This window comes from Stigmatopora argus, chromosome 4, assembly GCF_051989625.1.
Source record: "Stigmatopora argus isolate UIUO_Sarg chromosome 4, RoL_Sarg_1.0, whole genome shotgun sequence".
Lineage (NCBI taxonomy): Eukaryota > Metazoa > Chordata > Actinopteri > Syngnathiformes > Syngnathidae > Stigmatopora > Stigmatopora argus.
The window spans coordinates 14,680,650-14,701,520 of NC_135390.1; the positions used below are offsets into that span (position 1 = coordinate 14,680,650).

Below are 20,871 nucleotides of genomic sequence, written 5' to 3' on the forward strand. Positions count from 1 at the left end.
GGACACCCTGAATTGGTCTGCCAATTAACGCTCACATTCATACCTAGGGGCAATTTAGAACCTACCCTGCATGTTTTTTTAATGTGGGAGGAAACCGGAGTACCCAAATAAAACCCACGCAGGCCCAGGGAGAACATGCAGAAGCCACACAGGACCCCAGAACGTTTTTAAAAAATAATGTCATGTTTTGAGTGGGCAAACCTTTGAGCTCGAAGGGCCACATTTTAATTTTACAGCGGGCAAATGGCAACCTAACCTTATATTTTTTTAAATTTCATAACATTGGGGGACAACTTGACACAAAAAAACTGTTATTCCAGGTCCAACAGCTATTTTGAACCTTTTTTTAAAGTTACTCATTCTGAGATCTACAATACAATTATCGTTTATAATCATAAAAGTAGGTAATCAGAGCCCAAAGCCTCCCCAATTCCCTTAGCGGAAAATCTAGGACATTCTCGGTCAGCTCCTATAACTGATGATGATATTGTGCTCTTGTGGCAGGACATGTATTAATTTGAGGATGGCAAAAGATGCCGACTCGGAGCTCTGGTTTCTGGGGCAACTTTCCCTGCTTGGCCTGGTTGGTAATCAAGCTTTGCATAGAGGATTAACTAACGCTTCAGGAGGCCCTGGAGCAACATTTTTTTATGCTTTATCTTCAGTCATTTCCTCCTACCTTAAGTGCTCGCTACCCATTCGGTTACAGTACTCTGAATTGAAAACATTCATGAAACAACAATGTCCAAATTACTCACGGATTATAACATCTGAAAACAACATTTTTCATTTTTGTATAGCTTTTAACAATGTACAGTGTATGTAAAGTCTACACACAAGTTCAAATAATATATTTTTTATATAAAAAAGATCATTTTAAAACATTTTGTCACATTAATGTAAACAGTAAAAGGATGTGCACACATAGGCAACCACGTTATTTAACTTTAAAAAATATATTCCCTCTTAAAAGATGAATTGTTTCTTCCTTGTTTGAGTAGTGAAGATTATCAATCACCTTGATGGCGGTATATAATGTTTGAAATTACGGTATCTTGGTCTCATTTTATTTCAATCAAATGATTAAATATTAAAAGTTATCTCTTCTCCATATCAATATAAGACCTAAAAAATATTTTATGGGGCAGGTAGCGTCCTTCATTGCATATCACATCAAAAAGGCAAAACAAAGTTTGTCATCAGTACACAGTATATTTTTCCAATTTGGTTTTAATGCACAAGACCTCCTATACATGATATAAATCTTTATAAAAGAACAAAAAAAATTCTGCACTACAATATTGCGAAAAAATACAACATGCAAACATCAAACTCCATTTTAATACTGTAGTACAGTATTTTGGCCATAGCGTCCTGATTGGTAGGTTTGCCTGACGTCACTTCCTGCCAGACAGACTGCGTGATGGCGGCGCCCATGATGTCACGACCAAATTGACTTCGTGCGCTTCTCCTTCACGTTACCGTGGAATTAAAACCGGGGAATTTGTTACAAATAGCATTAATTGTATACGGAGAATTATGGTAAATATAGTTTGGTGTTCTTATACCTAGTAAGATATTAGCATTTCCTGAAACCTGCTAGTTAGCCATCTGCTAAGTGTTTACATAAGGTGACAGGACACTGCCGTAAAAAGATACAAATCTAGCCGTTATTTGGGTGCAATATTTAATTTAATTTGTATTACATCCTTGACTCTACAGAAGATGGCTCTTCACCGAATTTCCCCGAGGTTTTGGCAAACGGTAAGTTCGGAATCCTGCGTAATTTACCTATAAAGTCATTTACCTGTAGTAGTACTATTACGTCACCTGTTCATCTTATATATAAATCTAAAAAGTCTAAATATCATTACAAACTATTGCTAGTTGCCCTGGAGTGAAAGCAAAAAATCGACCAAAGGACACTTCATATTGCTGAAAAACCTGTAATGTGCATCTCAAGCTGCTATTTTATTTTAATTAATGATGCGTTTGCATACCACACCTTGATAAAAATCCCTTACCCATCTACTCTATCTAAATTTATATTTTCTTGCAGGTGAAACTTGTTCGGGGGCTTCATATAAGTTCACTAGGTCAGCAGCAGGAAGCCTTGGCAGTTGAACCAGAACCTCCTGTGCCCTTTTCAGTCTTCAGAACGCAAGAAAGGGATCCAGTAAGTCAAGCTCCTTCTCATCCCCATTTAGCCTTAGTGTGTGTTCTTCATCTAACATTACTTGTGCATGCATTTACTTTTTTTCTTCTTCGTTATAGGCTAGTCATTCAGAAAAACACATTGGACAGTTTTACACCATATCGTCTGAACATATCCGCACCTTCTTTCCTCATGGCCTCCCTCGACGCTATCAGCAACAGGTTAGTTCTTAAACGCATCCACAACAATTTTTCATTATTGTATTTTTTCAAACCAGTATGGAAATCTTAACTGAACGCTTTCTGTGCTTAGGTGAAAACGTTTACTGAAGCCTCAATGATGGTGAGGAAGCCTGCCCTGGAAGTCATCTCCTATCTGAAGGAAACGGATATGAGCAAACCTGCAAAGCGATATATGTTCTGTATCCTTGACAAATTTGCCACACAACAATGCAGCAAAATGCTTGGCATCTCTCTTCATCTTTTGATCCACCTTATCAACTTCATAAGACGGAGAAAAGGGCAGCGGCAAGACAATGTCTTTGTGTCACACCGTCCACTTTTGCCACACACAGGGATGGCTAGTGCTTCATATACCGGACGGTGAGATTAAAACAAAAAAAAGCTAATACATCACTGAATAGTTTATCAGTAAAAGTTTTGGTTTGATTATTGATTCATCATTTTGGGAACATGGTCGTCATTCAACCATTGTTGGTCAAGAAAGTTATGTGTATTTTTAATTATTTTCTTTTTTTTTCTTATTTGTTTCCAGCTCACATTTGGGTGAAGAGCTGCAAAGAGCTACTTCCTTCATCCTTTAACCCCGCTCGCTTCGACCAGCCTTTACAAGCCACTGAGTGGTTGCAGAACTTTAAAATCACCAATGAACATTTCCTGTCCAAGGTAGAGGCGAAATGTTACATTAAATAGCTGTGTGATTATTAAGCCTCCATTCGCATCAAGAGTAATTAACAAGGCATATCTAATTTATAAATGTGGCTTCGTTGAGTCATAACAGCAGGTTCAGTTACATGCTGACACAAAGCAGCAGACGCACACCAACAGCTGCAAGGCACAACTGAATTTATTATCTAATTAGATTTTAATGAAGGTCATTATGCTTTGGTCTACTTTGCAAATTTGAAATATAATCATTGATTTCCCAAAACTTTGTTTTTGATGAAATGAAAATGTGCAGGTGGACAGTAAACAATATACGCAGCAGAAACTTCCATTAGGTACACCTACACGACATCTATTTAATTTCAATAAAATAAATCCACGGATCACAATTTTTTGAACAATCTGATTTTTTTTTGGGGGGGGGGTACAGTGAAGTACGTACTGTTGTTTCGTAATGAAGAAAATAAAAAACAATTTTAAGGATTGTTTTATTTTTTTCCACACATCTGCCTTTCTCAGGAACCCAAATTAATCTTTTTTTTTTTTTCCTCTCTCCCCAGATAAAGACAAGGCAGCGCTATGTGTGGACAAAGAGAGAGCATACAGAAGAAGGAAGATCTCTTGGCGAGCTAGTGGATCAGGTAGTTTTTTTTTTTTTTAGCTTCTCAAACATTTTTCGTCACACAGAGATCTCCGTACCGTATTCAATGTTAAGTCTTTCTATGTTAGGGCATCTCTCGAGTCAAGAGCAGCAGTGACGTTGTAGGAGCACTGATGAAGGAGCTGAGGCAGCAGAGCGGGCAGCCGGGCTGTGACTTTCGTCTCGCCGTAGCCGTGGATGGCGTCAATGCCCTGTGGGGCCAGTCCAGCATCAAGAAAGAGGACAAAAGCAAGGTGAGGAAGATGTCCGTCGGTAAAAATTGACGGTCACCTGGCAGCCGCATCCTCACATGCTCGGGTTTGTCAACAGGTGGATCCAGGTGAGCTCACGCTGGTGTATAACCTGAGGAAAATGATGAAGAATGACTGGGTGAGAAGAACTTGGAAAAAGCGTTGCTTACTTCTATTCTGTCTTCATGTTTTAACCTTCCTATTGTTATTTCAGACAGGAGGGGCCATCATTACTACTGTGGGTCACACGGGGGCTGTGTACCCAGCCAAATTGGCTCACTTGCCTCAGGACCTGCTAGGAGAGGTCAGGGCTCACTCAACTGATTCTTTGCATACTCAAAACTATCAAAAGTCTTGATAAAAGTGAAATGGTAATATGGCAAAAAAGGTTAAATTCTACAGTAATAGCGATGTTGTTTTCTGAGAAAACAATAATTTGAATCAAGTGATAAGAGTGAAAAAAGTATTACTATTAAGGAAATGAAGAAATTAATCCGGCGGCTGAGTGCGATTGGCTGGCCACCAATTCAAGGTGTTCCCTGCCTCTGGCCCGAAGTCACCTGGGATAGGCTCCAGCACCCCCACGACCCTAGTGAGGATAAAGCGTTTCAGAAAATGAGATGAGATGAGAAATTCATCTGAAAATTTCAATCATTCATCAACATCAATGTTTAGTTAAGGATGGTAATTCACACTATCTCCAGGCTTGGCAATGAACATTTTTAGTTAGACCTAGTTGGGAGAAAATACGATGCACGTAATAATAACATCAGATCTTGTGTCCATCAGAGAGGATTCGATAGCATGGACCCATTCATCCCAGTGTCGGTGCCATACTACAGTGAGAAGGAGTTTGAGAGCTGCTATCTCTACTATATGGACCGCAATTGGCTGCAGCATCCAATGAGTAGGGGTTACCCTTGTCGCAAATGATCCTCTCGGCAAACTGCGTTTATATGATGGTTATTTCTTTTTCCCTCTTCAGGCCGAACAGAAGAGGGCAAGAAAGAGCTCATCTTCATGACAAACAGGATTCCTTCGATAATGGACAGAATCTGTGCGTTCCTTTGAAGCCTCAGACCTCATCATCTAATCATGCCACACAAATGTCTGCGAAATAGAAATGTTGAAACTCAGTATTCATGTCTATTGTGTGTATCTGTAAATTATTCATTCACCATGTTTCCTAATAAAATGGCTAAAATACAGCTTTTTAATCATGCTCGCTTCAATTTCATTTGTTCACGTGTTTTGAATGCACAATAAAAAAAATATGGAAGTGACTCCACAATATATTTTTTGTACAAATTTACCCAAATATTGTCAATAGCCTGCGTCATACGATTGATTGCCTTGTGATCAGTTTATCTGACATCTAGCCAGTCAGCTACGATAAGCTTCATTTTAACTAAACCACACGATAGACATGCATGCACTTTATAAAATTGATGGCGGTGAGCTTTTGGCTTATCCCCTCAGGGGTCGCCATGGTGAAAATGCGTGACTAATTCGTCATATCTACGTTGGAGGACATGTGAAAGTTTTGAGTAGATATGCTAAAATTATTTTCCCTTCATTGCCTACATTGGAATGCCTCATTTCCCATCTTGGTCGAACTTTGCTTTAGAGTTTGTGAAACTGCACCTCCGAGTGGCAAATTCCTGTAATTGCATAGCACGTGAAAAGTCACATGACTTGCTCATTCTAAACAAACCGTTGAAACGATCCGAATGACAGAGGGACCAAAGTTTAAACTATTTAAAACGAATACAGCTAAAGTTCACTAAAGGGCACGTTAATAAAAGGGCGGTTTCTTCAAGTCGTAAACTCACACTCTAAGGATGCTTGAACAGAAGTAGAAAAGTTGCTGTTAAAATATGTTTTTGCTATTGCAATGCGCTCTTTTGCTCGTGGCCAGTTCAGCGACAACTCTTTCAAAAGGTAATAAAAAACATCATCCTTCTTTAAGCTGATTTTCAAAACCTTAATTCCGTTTGTTCTCCTTCAAAGGACGCAATAAGTGTGTCGCCAGAAGCTTTGGCCATGACTCAGTGGTTTGTGAGTGTAACTCCACGTACTGTGACTCCTTTGGTTCCGTTTCGCTGCCCCCGCTGGGTCAGTACATTTCCTTCACGAGCAGCATGTCTGGAAGCCGGCTAGAGGAAAGCCAAGGTCTGGTTCGACCGAACAGCACCGGAGCTGGTGAGTGTTGAGGGTTGCATTCAATCAGGCCCCAACGCCCATCAAGGGGCTTCCCTATTCTGGCCCTCTTTATAAGTGTGCTGAAGTAATATATACATCTCTGTATAGAAACATCAAACTAGTATACCATTTTTTTGTATGTTGGGGATGATCTAAGATTAATTCACATGGATTTGTGGGCGGGTGGCCCGGCAACTAGGGTGGGTAGCACATCAGCCTCACAGATCTGGGGTCCTGGGTTCAAGTCCAGGTCAGTCCACCTTTGTGGAGTTTGCATGTTCCCCCCGGGCATGTGTGGGTTTTCTCTGGGTACTCCGGTTTTCCCCCACATTCCAAAAACATGTATGGTTAAAAAACAAATAAATAAATAAATTAAATATATATGTAAGTATATATATATACACATATATATATGTATATATATGTGTATATATATATACACATATATATATATATGTGTGTATATATATGTGTATGTATATATATATGTATATATATGTATATATTTATATATATAGTATATGTATATGTATATATGTGTACAAATGTATATATACATATATATACACATATATTTTTTTAATTCATTCATTTTCTGAACTCTATTTATATAATTAGGTATTTGTTATCATGAAAATTTAATCGGGAAACTAGTTATGTCGTCACCTTGCTGACAGAAACCAGGTGCTGTTTACCACTTAGTATGTCATGTGTTTCCCTCAGGCCTCAAACTGACTCTCTTTGCGGACAAAAAGTATCAGAAGATGAGAGGGTTTGGTGGTGCGATGACAGACGCTGCCGCAATTAACATCCTGTCACTTTCTGCTGGTGCACAAGACCTACTGCTGAGACAGTATTTTGCTGAAGAAGGTACACATCAATTGAGATATATGAGCTGTTAAAAAAAACCTTTTTAGAATAGATAATGGTTTGTTTTATATATGCAGAAGCAAGGCTATTATTTATAAGACCTTTGGGATGTTAAATGAGGAAGCTATTCACTATTTTATGCAGAAAAATGTGTTAATATTTGTCATTTTTCAGGTATAGGTTATACTGTGGTACGTGTTCCCATGGCCAGCTGTGACTTTTCCACACGTCTGTACACATACGCTGACTCAAAGGATGACTACAGTCTGCACAATTTCACTCTGGCCCCTGAGGATGTTCACATGAAGGTTAGGACACTGACAGAAACACTGAGAAGAGGCAAGACTGGCTGACACAAAGAGGGAATAAAACAGAGCGATAGCAGAGAGAACATTACAGTGATGAAAACAGCGAGAAATCGATTGAGTTATTGCAAATGTATTGTTATCTTTCTAAATGGTTGTTTTTGTTTAGATTCCTCTGCTACAGAGAGCCCAGGCCATGTCTCCACAACCCTTGTCTCTCCTGGGCAGTGCCTGGAGCTCTCCCGCCTGGATGAAAACAAACGGTGCACTCACAGGAAAAGGTTCCTTGAAAGGAAAACCTGGTGGAAAAGAGCATAAAAGTTGGGCGCACTACTACGTGAGGTAATTCATTTAAAGGCAGTGTTTTGTTATTAAAGCATTTAATATTATAATGTGTTTCTCAGATTCCTCGAGGAATATGCCAAGTATAATTTGACATTCTGGGGTGTGACGACAGGAAATGAGCCCACCGCGGGATATGTTACAAACTACAGGTGTCAGATCTATCGCACAGAATAGCAGTTGTTATGTGATCAACACATTTAGAGACAGCATGTTTGTCTCCGTGTAGTTTCCAGGCGTTGGGCTTCACTCCTGAGGAACAGAGGGACTGGGTGGCCATGGATCTGGGCCCCGCCCTCCACGCCTCGTCATTCCCACACACGCACGTCCTCATCCTGGACGACAACCGTGTACTGCTGCCTCACTGGGCCAAAGTGGTGTGTGTGTATCCATCGGTTGACTTTTTTAAATTTTTATTTTTATTCTACCACAACACGCAATTATTCAATTCGAACAGATATAGTTGATAGTGGAAATTGTACGCAACATAGATCAAGTGCTGTATTTTTTCGATTATAAGTCGCACCTGAGTATTTCGCACCAACCAAAGAATACACAATGAAGCGGAAAAAATGCATTGAAGTCACACTGGAGCAATATTCCCTCTAAGATGCGCGCGTGCGCAATTGCGCACTACTCTCGTCTTCTCTGCGCACAGCAAATCATATGGAGCGCACAAAATAAAATCCCTTTTTTTTTTTAGCTGTGAGGCCGACGCGCGAACCACTCATCCGCCAGGCCGCCCATTCATAGATATTAATCATTACATTTTATTATTACTAAATCATTTATGTGTAGTAGACATGCACCTGCTTATGGAAGGTGTGATACTGGTGTGTGCCCATAGCGAGCAATGATGATATTGCTCACACTGGTACTCAGTGTGCTCAGCGAGGTTGTCTTTCTGCCCAGACAAACAAAAAAATTAGAGGGAACATTGCACTGGAGTATTGCATTTTTGGGAAGGGATATTGAGGATTTTTTTTATTTTGCTGGCCATTCTTCTCTTTTCTCAGACCCTAAAGCTGGTGGTATTCACACGCTCATAGGCAATCAACTATATACCAAAACACTTTTTTTTTTTTTAACTATTGTTTCCCAGAAATGACTAAACCCATGACCTGCCTGCCTCCAGGTGCTGAGTGACATCCACGCAGCTCAGTACATCCACGGTGTTGCAGTGCACTGGTACTCGGATGGCCTGATCCCTGCCGGGTCCAGCCTGGGAACGACCCACGAGCTGTATCCAGAGTATTACCTGTTTGGCACGGAGGCCTGCGCAGGTTGGACAGGGAAAGACCAGGGGGTGACATTGGGGAGCTGGCAGAGGGCCGAAAAATATGCACATGACATCTTAGAGGTACTGCACGATGTGGCAGATCCTACGAGTGCTTGTGTCACATCTTCACTTCCCTCTTTGACAGGACTTAAATAATTATGTAACGGGCTGGACCGACTGGAACCTGGCGTTGAATCTGATCGGTGGGCCCAACTGGGTCAAGAACTTTGTCGACAGCCCCGTTATAGTGGATGCCAAGCGTGACGTCTTCTACAAGCAGCCAACATTTTACAGCATGGCACACTTCAGGTAGTATGAGGACATTTTTTTATTGTAAGGCTGCTGTGATGTTTACCTTTTTTACTTGTATTTGGACACAGTAAATTCCTGTATGAGGGCTCTCAGAGAGTTGGTGTGTCCTCCAGTGGAAAAACCATCCTTGAATTTGCTGCATTTGTACGACAGGATGCCTCAGTGGTGCTCATCGTACTTAACAGGTTGGATGAATGCGAATGAGATACTGATGTTCAGTTTGAGGCTTTAATGCACTGTGTATATGTTTTAGGTCACCCTCAGCCATCCAGTTTGAAGTGTGGGACCCCATGGTGGGCTATATCCCCTCAACAGCCCCACCTCATTCCTTACTCACACTTATATGGTACACCCAGGGATTAAATGTGTAATTTCCATTGCAGGTAAGACTTAATTTTCTTACCTCACCTGTAAAGTTTTTTTTAGTTGTTTAACTAAAGAACTTTTAAAATGTTCTTTCATGTTGCCTACATAAATAATGAATATTAAGGGCACACTTAAAAGAAAAGTGACTACAAGAGTAATGTTGACTGAAAGATTAACAATTTGAGAATAAAGTTTGTCGGGTTTAACTATTTTTTACAATTTATCCACACTATTTTTGAACATTGTCTTGTATTTTATTCATCCAGCCTATACATATACATTTTTTTTTACAGTTGAAGATGAAATCGTTACGTTTTTTTCCAGTGCTGGGAATCTGAATGGATAAGGAAATCAATTTTCATACATCATAGACACTTTTATTTCAATCATAATATACAGTTTAACCATGTATGTCATTCACATTTGCATCTCCATTCTCAATGTTTTTCTTTGCAAACTGTTTTTCGACTACAATATTTACACTTAAAAAAAACAAGTGGTAGAAATGTGGTCATACAGAAAGGACTATTATGACAGATGATATCAGATTATAATATGTACACCAGTATAATTAGGTGGAATTCAAAAAATGGGATAAGCGCTGATGGCTTAATTCAATTTGACTGGTTAGCACAATCGCTTTCCAGTACAGGGTGAGTTCAAATCCAGCCTTGCTGTGAGAAATTTGGATGTTGTCCTTTGTGGGTTTTCTCAATTTTCCTCTCACATTCTAATACATGCATCAAAGGTAATTGAAGGCCATGAGCATGAATTGTTGATTGGTTAGCGGCCAGGGCTGCGTGTATCCCGTTTCTTGCCTAAAATTATCTAATGGGCTCCACAGGTTGAATGCTGTGTTTTGAAGATATAATTTCCCTTTTAGGAATGCTTAAACTAACATTAAGCGAAGGAAATACAATCGGGGACAGTCATAACAATAAATAAAGTCCATTAATGTATACAGAAAAGTGTGGATCTTGTGATACAAAAGCTGACATTTACCCAAAATAGCGTTAGAAGGTAAAGTGGCTTGAGGGGTAAACAGAGGACCTCAACTGCGTTGGAAAAACACCTTCACCGGAACATCATAGGAATTGGCTTTCTAATTGCTTGTATATCAATGTGTAAAGGGTGAGAGGTGACTCATTTGTATGAGCCAGAAAACCATATTAGTATTTTGAATGGCACACGTTGCAGAATACAAGTGTACCCTTTAAGATCTGTATGTATGTTTACTTGGGAGGAAAAATGTAACCGAAAATACAAAATAAGTGATTATGACGCCAAGGAGAGCAACAAACGCCTTCTCGGTTTTTTTTCGGTTAGTCTTCAGAAGGACCATCTTTCCTGTGTGCGGGGGTCCATGGAAAGGGAGGGGGGCTCTGATGGGGGCTGACTGCTGCTGTCTTCTCCGTTCAAACTCTTCCGGCAAACTGGACACGTGTCGTGCTGCGGAACAAACCGCCACGAGGCGTCAGATCGCCGAGTGTGACGACATTGTTGGGTGTTTGTCGTGACTCACCATCTCTAGCCATGGCACTATACAGGCTGAATGGAAGATATGATTACAGGGGAGCTGTCTGACGGCCTCGCCAACCTCAAAGTCTTCTTTGCACACTGGACATTCCATACAACAATCTGTACGCACAAGTTGCACAGTAATTAATCAGTCAAGGGTGTGGGACTGATTGGTGACAGTCTACAAAGCAAATGCAGCAGAATAAATTGCATTTCATGCTTAGATGTAAAAACAATTGCTGTACCAACTACGTGGGGAGTCAGTGATAGTGTACAATTCAAGGGTGTCAGAATCGGGTTGGTTCGCGGGCCGAGTTAACGTCAACTCGATTTCATGTGGGCCGGGCCATTTTAGATATAATATTTTGATTATTTTTTTTAATAAATGGATCAAAAGAACTGGATTAAAACCCCTGAATATTCAGTTTTTTATAGATCTAAAACTATTTTTATTTTAGCTTTTTTATATATATTTAGATTTTACAAAATGATTTTTGAACTAAAAACAGAATAAAAAAAAAATTAAAAAATTACAATTATTGATTTAAAATGGGGGGAAAAAAATCAGGAAATTTAATATACATCTATACTCTTCATTTTAATTTGATCCTAAAACAGAAAGTCAGCACTCATGATTTACTTTCCCGGGCCACACAAAACGATGCGGCGGGCCAGATAGGGCCCCCGGGCCGCCACTTTGACACATACATCAATCTGAGAATGCGAGCGCCAATAGTTATCCATCTTTCTTTGTGCCCTGTAACTGACTGGTAACCAGTTCAGACTGTAGTCTGACCTTTGCCCAGAGTCAGTTGGGAAAAACTAAAATAACTTCACCAGTGTTTGACATCTATTAATGATAACCTGTAGGTTAATTGATTTTATACTCTAATTCACCAGAATCAGTCTTGAATTTTGTCCGTTCTTTTAAGACGCATGCTCCAACCAAGCGCCACGGCTCTTAACATTATTTATGTGTTGTGGCGAAATGGCTAGGGAAATTCTGTTTTTTTTTTTCTTCTTTTTATTAAACAAGATTCTTTCTGCTATGATAGAGGGATGGTCTTTCCATTTATAGTATACGGAGACTTTTTGGCACCCTGTGCATCAGAAACCAAATGAGAGACTGACCTGCTTGTTCCTGAGAAATATTAACAAAGGGGAGAGATGAGATTCGCTCTTCCTCTGCTGGAGGAGGCCCTGTATTCTCCAGCTGACCTAACAACTACACAAACACACAATGATAAGTGACTGGGAAAAGAGAACAAAACCAACTTTACAGGTAAGTAGTCATTTTCTGTACTTGTGTTATGACAGCATCCAGGCCACCATGTCCCCAAGCATAGTCGCCTGGATTAGAATGCAGCATTCCTGTCCTAGAAAGGCAGAGAGGACGAGTTGTGGATGCCACTTCACAATAAAAAAAATCAATAGGATTCAATAATGTGAGCATATCACCATGACAATGGGTGTGTGCCAGAAACTCCAGAATTGGCAAAAAGGCCAGCAAGGAACTGCTGTACAATCCTAAGTGGCAGACAATGCAAAATGTATTGCTGTGTTTCTCACTCTACCAAGTCATAGATTTGAAATTACAAATCTCACAACTCAATACCCCTTAAATGTTTTATTTAAAAAAAAAAACAACAGTTTTCAATATGAGAAAAGCACATGCATTCAAGTAATGCCAACCCACCCTTCGACAGCAGGTGACCGGTCAGGCCTGCTGCTGACTCTGGACCTGTATCTCCTATGAGTGTGTAAACGTGGGGGACGTGCCGGGCCCCAGTGATCGCCTGTGCCTAGCGAGACCCCCATGGGCCCTCCGAGGCCAGCGGGGACGGAGCCCCCGATGGGTTCACTTTCGACTCCCCCTAGGTCGCCGAGCCTGCCCAACTGCCAGCCAGGGAGTCGAGGTTCCGAATCGGGGTTGTCACCGTCGATGGAAAACGGCCGATCCATTAATAACAGATGCCAAAGCTGTGGAGCGTTATTAGAATTATGACTGTGCCAGCAATTTTCCAACCGTACACAAAAGTATTTTGCATTTTACCTCTGCAAACTGGGTGGCTGCATCATACGTTCCATTACCGCCGCTCTCGAGGAGGTTACTGGAATTGCAGACCAAATATATTACAGTACTTCTTGAGATGAAAAAAAATGAGTGAGTCACAGATCTTACCTTGAATCTTCTGTCACTTCTTCAATGAAGCCTGAGTCACAGCGAGGACAAATATACTCCTTTAAAGAGTCAGATGACAGTACACACTTAGATACTAAGTTAATGCTTCAGACTAAAATAAGAAACCCACCAAAAATCAATCTCGCTTTGAACTGAACGACATAGGAATCACATGCTAATGGTTATACCAAAAACAAGCACAAATTGTCTTAAGCTGATAATCATTAAAGAGTGCTTACCAGAGAGTACTTAAAGTTATATGTTGGCAAATTAGTCACATAGCAGAAAGTTCCTGACTATACTACTACATATTGCATCTGGCTATCCTGGCCCTTCAATTTTTTTACAACATTTTTAGTCTATAAAAGCTTCCTTTTGTGTAAAAAAAAATCGTATCACTTCTGTAAATGCTGAACAAAACATTCACTTCAAAATATGTGGGTCATGACATAAAATGGGCAAATGTTAGTGAATGAATGCAACCTAAGAGGTAGAGCTGGTCTGCCAACCACACCTAAACTACGACAGATTTATTTGGAAAGTCTGCTCCGTCATCAAGAGTGGTTGAGATGTTCTGATAGAAACAATTCCAGCTATTATTAAATAATGACAGCAGGATGAGGATGTCATGCCGCTCAGAAAGAAGGAAATGCCACAGGTTTCAGCCACGATTGCCACCACAAGATATACTGACAGGCTAGAATTACTCGTGAGGTCAAATACGCCGCAATTCAGTCAGAACAAAAGATAAGATTTCATACACAATATAATTAGACCACACAGTAAAAGTCAGACACAAAATGAGACCATGCTTAAATTAATCAGGAATGTCACCGTAGCCCTGCTTTGCCACAGCCTAGACCGAATTCCTAATTTACATAATTAGATACATGACAACGTCAGTGTCTGGTGTGAAACTTGGTCGTCATCCCAATATTCTTTGTCAGTAGTATTTTGAGTTCAGTGTATTTTTTTTTTTATTTCAACAGGGGGTTATGTTGCTGCACATTGTACAGCATAATATGAAAATGCTGTTTAACAATAGGTGTGTGAAATAAAATTGCTTATTAATATACAAGATACTCAAATGCATGAGAAGAGAATATTTTCCCCCCGTAAGCTTTTCAGCAGGTATCAGCAGAGTCCTCTAATGCGCTAATGGCAAATGATGGCCAAATGAAGTCATTATGCAAATGGCATAGGCAGCGAGGACTGATTCTGGTTGAGCGACAACAAGGTGCATTAACTTTTGCAAATCTTACAACGCACAAACAATGTCGATATTCATGAAAAACTCTTCAAACCAATGAAATAAGATATTGTAACTATTAATATTTGTTGCTGTTCATTTAATTTTAGCTACTGTGTATCTCTTTTCCAATGTTTTGCTTGCACATGAATGTGAGCTCCTGCAAACTTAACTGCAAAATACTACACTAATTTGAATTATTGCTGGGGAGTTCAATAGTTTAATCAACTAATAGGCATTTTCCCCCTGGTGACATTTAGCCGCTTGCTCCCAAAAAAAATCAAATAGGTTCTTAGTCTAGTTCCTGCAGAAAACTATGCAACACGCGTGAAAGCCAAACATTTGTGGTGATTGGGGAGTTCATTTACATACAAGACCAGTCAATAGTTTGGAGACACTATCATCCTTTTAGATTTGCAAATTTCATTATCATTCAATATTTTTATGCAATCAATCTGGCATGAAAGCCCATTGAGCTGAATCCATTGTTTAAGGGAGTTTCAAATATTGAGAAACTCCTAAAATTTTAGGAGTAGTGCACGTTTTGACAAGAAACACATTTTATTCAGCGTGCACAAATCATCAGATACCACCATTGGGGGGTAATTTAGTTTAATCTGATAACAGCCATAAATCAGACAAAAATATGATGCAACAAATCAATGTTTATAGTGACTGAAACTACTTGGTCTAAAACCTATTCCAGTAGCACCTAGGCACTACTTAGTGTATTCATGGGAAATTAGGTTTATTGTTTAAAAGTACACCGTATTTAATATACGTAGTTGGAAGATATTGCATTCATATGCATTGTTTGAATCAATTTAAACACAACTGAGATGCAGTTGGGCAATGATTATTACACCATTAGGGGGAGGTTGTGTAGTATTAGTAGTACTACAACTTTCAGAAGTATGCGTTACTAGTATGTTTTTTTTTGTGTGAATTGTGGCGCAAGACTTAGTCTTGTAAAAATGTCACTAGTCAGCATCCAATGTTCGATATGAGACTCCCATTTTTCTATTTCAAATTGAAAGCCTTCCTAAATGTAAAATCTAATTGCTACCTTTTTGACTTTACAAGAGAGCGAAACTGAATGTGAAGACGATCCGACAAATATTTTATTTTTAAACGTCCGTCTTTAGCCGAGCATTGTGTTGAAGTGCAACACACAACACCCAGAGCAGAAGCTTTAAGATGACTCTTTGCCTCGAGTGTCTTCCACCAGGATTGCAAAGAAGCACTGATCATCTGTTATTTGTCGCATAAATGTACAATTTTCACTGATCCTTAAGAACATGAACAACAACAACAAACGCCGCTCTGTGCTAACAGACTCGCTAGCTTTTCGGCTAAGGAAGGCAAGCCGAACAACCACTCATCGGCAAAGACATCACTTTGTCAACCGATCAAATGCGACGGCATAAAAGCGAAAGGTAAAAATAAATAGCTTACCGGGAGTTTTGGATTTACTTCGCCCTTACAACAGTGACAGAAAAACCGATGCGGGGGAACAGCCGCTGCCTCCGCCATCTTTCCCAAAGCGAGCACACAAACAGTGACGTCGGTCCTCCACTAAGTCTGTACGCGAGCCCGCCTCCTTCCCGGCATGCACCTCGCCGTGGACCGGCAAATCACGACGAGGAAAAACCTGAATACGGAAGTTGTCTTCTGTTGACATGTACTGCGTTTCATGTGTTTATTTTTGACACGCGTTTTTTAAAATATCATTCCGTAGCCGAATAAAACGTGCGTATTATTCATAAATTACAAAGGTATTTTGGAGGCGTGTTATAAGTGCACTCTTTTGTTTTGTAGTTGGTAGCTCCACTTAATTCCCTTCTTTTTTGCCCAAGATGACTTCCCAAGAGGTGCGCCTGTGCAGTCGCCTGCTGCGGGAACACTTTGGAGAAGTTGTGGAGAAAGTGGGCACACATCTACTCAGAGGTGGAACGCAAACTCTAAGATCCATCGTTCAAGGAACTGACATCTCTGTGGACTTGGTACCTTCCTCCTGTTGCGTTATCTGTCTATTTTATTGATAATCCTGACATTTTCTGTAGCATTTGTCCACAAAATCCACTGTAGATGCTCCCAAAATGTGACCATTAACTAAACAAGTAATATCTGAAGGAATTCACTCTACAATGTAAGACAGCTACAAAAGAATAACCACACGATTACTATATGGAACATCAATACAAATTCCACATTAAAGTGGTAAAGAATACCACAATCGTAAACATTAGCTGGAAACTATTAAATTGCCCAACAAGTGCTCTTGTACGTTCATATTGATGACCCTGAATGTCTGTAACCAAATTCTAGCGGGCCACTGGAGCTGACACTCGACACGATCGGCGTCAAGATCGGTTATATATTTTTTGGATCGACTGATCGTACTAAATTTATAAATTCAACCATGCACTTTTTCTTGGTGGTGTAAGAGCCATTCATTAACTGCATGCATACGTCCGAAGAAAGTGATTTTTTTTCAGTTTACAGTAATCATGGAGCACATTTCATGCCCTTCCTCTGTTTGATACGGCAGGTCAAAAAGTCGCTCTGTGTGCTGATGCAACACGGAACATGTGTGTTCAGCCCGGGGCGTAAGGGACGCGGTAGCCCCACCGAGTACCAATGCAGCTCCAATCTCATGCTGAAAATCCTCCGCTACCCTCGCTACATCTACACCGCCAAGACGCTTTACGGCGACACTGGTGAGCTCATCATTGAAGAATTGCTGCAGAGGGGTCACGTGACCATGAGCAGCATTGTTAAAGTAGTGGCAGATCGTCTCACGCAGAATATGGAGGGTCAGTAAATCCAAATTTGAAGACTGCGATATTAAAACAAAACATTAAATATGTAAAATCGTCTCATGCTCTCTCTTACGTTTGGGATCACAGAGGGACAGAGCATGGATTACAAGGATGTTTCATCCTCCTTTTCCAAATTGGTTGAGACGCATTTTATTCAACGCTGCCCTCCAATGGCAAGCGCCAAGACTAAAGCCGATCCGTCAACACCTGAAGTTCCTACGAGCACCGAACCGCTGGCTCCTGAGAGTTTCCCCAATTGCTACACCGTGCCACATGTTAGTCTCCTTGGACGAGGAAAGAGGCAGCTTGAGGACCCAGAGGAGCAAAGTGTTGCAAAAAAGGCCAGGATGGACACAGAGGTGGGTTCACTTGTTACATTGATATATTGGGAATTTAATTTTACAGCTTTACACATTAGCAGTTTTCGTCTGCAGATTCATCTAGTCGCTGATTTTTTTTTCTTCAAGTATGACGTTTTTTGGGAGGTAATAAAAATACAAACTTCAATTTAATGTATTTTATAACTTAATTGAAACGTTTCATAAGAAATGTACTCTATATTTTGTCAATGCAAGTCTCCCCCCAATTGGATTGGATTGGATAACTTTATTCATCCCGTATTCGGGAAATTTGAAATGACTTTCTTGAAACGTATCATCAGACGTGGTTAAAATGCATTTAAAGTCTATAAGAATGTTATACTTTCAGTTGTATTATTGTTTTAGCCTGGTAGAGGCAGAGAACCTTGGCGACATGCCAGGCTTTATAGTGCTGGCACAAACCCAGATTTTTTTCTGTATCTACTGCTTCTTCAAAATGTGTTTTTTGTTCAGAATCATGGGGACGAGGGGATTTACTGGCAGGTGAATTTTGAACGATTTCATCTCCACTTTCGAGACCAAGCAATCGTCAGCGCCATGTCCAACAAAATGGACCAGGTTGGGCATTTGCACACAGTAGCTGAAGTTGGGAATATTAGAATTCTGTTCTTTCATATCCCTGTTTACTTCTCAGACCAGTGGTGAGATCGTAAGGACCATGTTGAGGATGAGCGAGGTGACCACTCTGCCCACTGCTGCCTACACAAAGCCGCTCTCGGCTAATGAGATCTTCAGATCTCTGCCAACCGCCTACAATATCTCTAGACAAGTGCTAGACCAGTACCTCACACTGTTGGTGGATGACCCGGTATGGCATTGCGTTGACGTGCCGCCGTTTTACTCACAGGAAACATTCTCATCGTTTACCTTTTTCTAGATGGAGTTTGTGAGCAAAGCTGGCGAGAGTGGAGGCGGGATGTATTCTGTCAGTATCTTTTTCCATGAACATTTTTCCAGCAGTGTATTAAGTCATCATTTAGAGCAGGGGTGTCAGACTCGGGTTGGTTCGTTGGCCGCGTTAACGTCAACTCGATTTCGTGGGCCGGACCATTTTAGATATAATATTTAGATTTTTTTAATAAATGGATTAAAAGAACTGGATTAAAAGCCCTTAATATTCTGTTTTTTTTATAGATCTAAAACAATGTATATTTTAGCATTTTTTTAAATATATTTTTAGATTTTACAAAATGATTTTTGAACTAAAAACACAGAAAAAATTGATTAAAAAAATTACAATTATTGATTTAAAAGGGGGAAAATCAGGAAATGTAATATACATCTATACTCTTCATTTTAATTTGATCCTAAAACAGAAAGTCGGCACTCATGATTTACTTTCCCGGGCCACACAAAATGATGCAACGGGCCAGATTTGGCCCCCGGGCCGCCACTTTGACACCAGATTTAGAGGTTCAAGAAAACAACATTCTCCACAAAATAGGGATTTGCTTTCTTGACTAACTTGCCAGATTTGCAGCGAGCACTCGCCAAACTAGCGCGGGCAACGTTAGAGTCAGTAGTCCAGGAAAGGTGAGCTGTTTTTTTTCTTTTCGTTCAACTTTATATTAGTCATTGCAAAGCCCCCACCACCCCCCCACCCCCCAAAATAAATGTACTCACATTCTGTCAGATTTGGATCACGATCGGCACGCATCTTCCGGCTTTTGCTCAAGAAGAAACATCTGGAACAGAAGCAGGTGGAGGACTTTGCCATGATTCCCGCCAAGGAAGCGAAAGACATGCTTTACACTCTTCTCTCGCAGAACCTGGTCCAACTCCAGGTAGACCTGAGATTTTGAATTCTCTATAAGGTGTTTCTCCAGAGCAGTGGTTCTTAACTTGGATTCGATAGTGCTGCGAGGAATTTATTTATATATATTTTATTTTACACTAAAGTAGGGTTCGGTGAATGCGCATATGAAACTGGTGGGGTTCGGTAGCTCCAGTAAGGTTAAGAACCACTGCTCCAGAGTAAATCGAATTTAAAGTGGAAATAATAATTCATCATTCTTCCAGGAACTCCCAAAGACTCCTGACTTTGCTCCTTCACGCACCTTTTATCTTTACACCGTCAATCAGCTTTCCACTTCACGAATGTTGCTCCAGAACTGCTATAAGGCAAGTTATGCGTCTATTGAAAAAAAGGCCCACAAAAATCGGAATTTTCATGGGACAATTTTGCATTTCCTACAACTTGAAATTTGAGACTTAGCCTATTGATTCATATATAGAATGAAGCAAAAATGTCCATTTGCTACAAAGCTGTCTATTATGAACAAACAATTTACAAAAAACAACAACAAAAAACAAACTATAATCTTTCTGTTGTCTTTTATTGAGCTCTACACAAATTCGAGCTTTTTGTATGTGTCTTAATTAAAGCCTTTGTACTGTTTGTGCAGACAGTGGCCAACCTTATACACAGACGTTTATTTGAGACATCAAATAGCAAGTGAGTACGCCCTTTAGTTAAAATGTACTGTAGGTGGCGTTATAATGGTGCTTGATTGACAGGCGTTTGCTGGAAAAGTCCCAGCGTATCGAGGCCATTCTGGCATCCCTGCAGGCCGGCGGGGCAGAGCCAGAGCAGCTCACCGAGGTGGAGGAAATGATCACGGCTCCCGAAAAGCAACAACTCGAGTCTCTGCAGCTTCATGTTAACAAGTATGATCGGTAGTCACGCCATCCAGTAATTCTCTTGTATTTTCATTCATTCCCATCAACTTGCTGTTTCTATTCAAGGCTGGATTCAGCGGAAAACCAAGTGGATGAAACTATATTTCTGCTAGAATCTTACATCAAATCTACAGCATCCACAGTTGAGTAAGACCCAATGATAGTATTCACAAATGGTTTCAAACATTAATCATGATTGTTAAAATGTTTGAGTCCATGGTGAACTCCAATTATCATGATTTTTCTCTCCAATAAAATTCTAAATGGGTGTTTTTTTTCTTAAAAATGTGTGTTTAATCTCCATTCCTTAGAACACATTGCAATCTGCTTGCAAAATTCCAAACAATAGATGTCAATGATGGCTTTGCCACATGAAAAAATGACGGAAAAACAACAGAGAACAGTCTACATCAA

The 20,871-nt window shown here is 40.2% G+C and overlaps 4 protein-coding genes across 5 annotated transcripts; 3 read left to right on the top strand and 1 right to left on the bottom strand.

The window, feature by feature from the left end:
* The first annotated feature begins 1,386 nt into the window (after window positions 1-1,386).
* Window positions 1,387-5,159, top strand: dap3 (death associated protein 3). Of its 2 annotated transcripts, none has more exons than XM_077599773.1 (13): window positions 1,387-1,631; window positions 1,723-1,764; window positions 2,060-2,176; window positions 2,275-2,376; window positions 2,468-2,576; window positions 2,665-2,757; window positions 2,930-3,060; window positions 3,621-3,701; window positions 3,790-3,954; window positions 4,031-4,090; window positions 4,166-4,255; window positions 4,741-4,858; window positions 4,937-5,159. In XM_077599773.1, exons 2-13 carry the CDS (start codon window positions 1,726-1,728, stop codon window positions 5,020-5,022), a joined length of 1,191 nt encoding a protein of 396 aa, XP_077455899.1. In that variant the 5' UTR covers window positions 1,387-1,631; window positions 1,723-1,725; the 3' UTR covers window positions 5,023-5,159. The 2 variants fall into 2 exon arrangements, with proteins under 2 accessions (XP_077455899.1, XP_077455896.1); XM_077599770.1 differs by having other exon boundaries at window positions 1,387-1,542.
* A 442-nt stretch (window positions 5,160-5,601) lies between these two features.
* On the top strand, window positions 5,602-9,846 carry gba1 (glucosylceramidase beta 1). Its single transcript, XM_077599764.1, has 11 exons — window positions 5,602-5,892; window positions 5,962-6,153; window positions 6,877-7,023; window positions 7,198-7,331; window positions 7,498-7,670; window positions 7,733-7,822; window positions 7,900-8,047; window positions 8,806-9,030; window positions 9,095-9,258; window positions 9,330-9,446; window positions 9,515-9,846. The coding sequence occupies exons 1-11, from the start codon at window positions 5,829-5,831 to the stop codon at window positions 9,630-9,632; spliced, it is 1,572 nt and encodes a 523-aa protein (XP_077455890.1). The 5' UTR covers window positions 5,602-5,828; the 3' UTR covers window positions 9,633-9,846.
* Window positions 9,847-9,982: 136 nt separating this feature from the next.
* Window positions 9,983-16,193, bottom strand: rnf115a (ring finger protein 115a). Its single transcript, XM_077599774.1, has 9 exons — window positions 16,032-16,193; window positions 13,328-13,386; window positions 13,199-13,256; window positions 12,842-13,125; window positions 12,604-12,672; window positions 12,449-12,521; window positions 12,277-12,370; window positions 11,150-11,265; window positions 9,983-11,076 (listed from the first exon to the last, which is right to left on the bottom strand). Exons 1-9 carry the CDS (start codon window positions 16,107-16,109, stop codon window positions 10,957-10,959), a joined length of 951 nt encoding a protein of 316 aa, XP_077455900.1. The 5' UTR covers window positions 16,110-16,193; the 3' UTR covers window positions 9,983-10,956.
* Window positions 16,191-20,727, top strand: polr3c (polymerase (RNA) III (DNA directed) polypeptide C). Its single transcript, XM_077599763.1, has 13 exons — window positions 16,191-16,351; window positions 16,433-16,579; window positions 17,128-17,392; window positions 17,486-17,757; window positions 18,232-18,336; window positions 18,413-18,586; window positions 18,656-18,707; window positions 19,251-19,311; window positions 19,412-19,562; window positions 19,798-19,903; window positions 20,188-20,233; window positions 20,296-20,445; window positions 20,524-20,727. The coding sequence occupies exons 2-13, from the start codon at window positions 16,433-16,435 to the stop codon at window positions 20,606-20,608; spliced, it is 1,614 nt and encodes a 537-aa protein (XP_077455889.1). The 5' UTR covers window positions 16,191-16,351; the 3' UTR covers window positions 20,609-20,727.
* The last annotated feature ends 144 nt before the right edge of the window (window positions 20,728-20,871 follow it).

Excerpts from the sequence above, each read along its gene's own strand:
- rnf115a (XM_077599774.1), bottom strand. The coding sequence starts at position 16,109 with ATGGCGGAGGCAGCGGCTGTTCCCCCGCATCGGTTTTTCTGTCACTGT. Across the intron at positions 13,387-16,031 it reads AAGTAAATCCAAAACTCCCG|GAGTATATTTGTCCTCGCTG; the intron begins GTAAGCTATTTA and ends GACTCTTTAAAG. Across the intron at positions 12,522-12,603 it reads GGCACACACCCATTGTCATG|GACAGGAATGCTGCATTCTA; the intron begins GTGATATGCTCA and ends CTGCCTTTCTAG.
- dap3 (XM_077599770.1), top strand. Across the intron at positions 2,758-2,929 it reads AGTGCTTCATATACCGGACG|CTCACATTTGGGTGAAGAGC; the intron begins GTGAGATTAAAA and ends ATTTGTTTCCAG. Across the intron at positions 4,256-4,740 it reads CTCAGGACCTGCTAGGAGAG|AGAGGATTCGATAGCATGGA; the intron begins GTCAGGGCTCAC and ends TGTGTCCATCAG.
- gba1 (XM_077599764.1), top strand. The coding sequence starts at position 5,829 with ATGTTTTTGCTATTGCAATGCGCTCTTTTGCTCGTGGCCAGTTCAGCG. Across the intron at positions 7,671-7,732 it reads TGGGCGCACTACTACGTGAG|ATTCCTCGAGGAATATGCCA; the intron begins GTAATTCATTTA and ends TGTGTTTCTCAG. Across the intron at positions 9,259-9,329 it reads TACAGCATGGCACACTTCAG|TAAATTCCTGTATGAGGGCT; the intron begins GTAGTATGAGGA and ends ATTTGGACACAG.
- polr3c (XM_077599763.1), top strand. The coding sequence starts at position 16,433 with ATGACTTCCCAAGAGGTGCGCCTGTGCAGTCGCCTGCTGCGGGAACAC. Across the intron at positions 17,758-18,231 it reads AGGCCAGGATGGACACAGAG|AATCATGGGGACGAGGGGAT; the intron begins GTGGGTTCACTT and ends TTTTTTGTTCAG. Across the intron at positions 18,708-19,250 it reads AGGCGGGATGTATTCTGTCA|ATTTGCAGCGAGCACTCGCC; the intron begins GTATCTTTTTCC and ends CTAACTTGCCAG.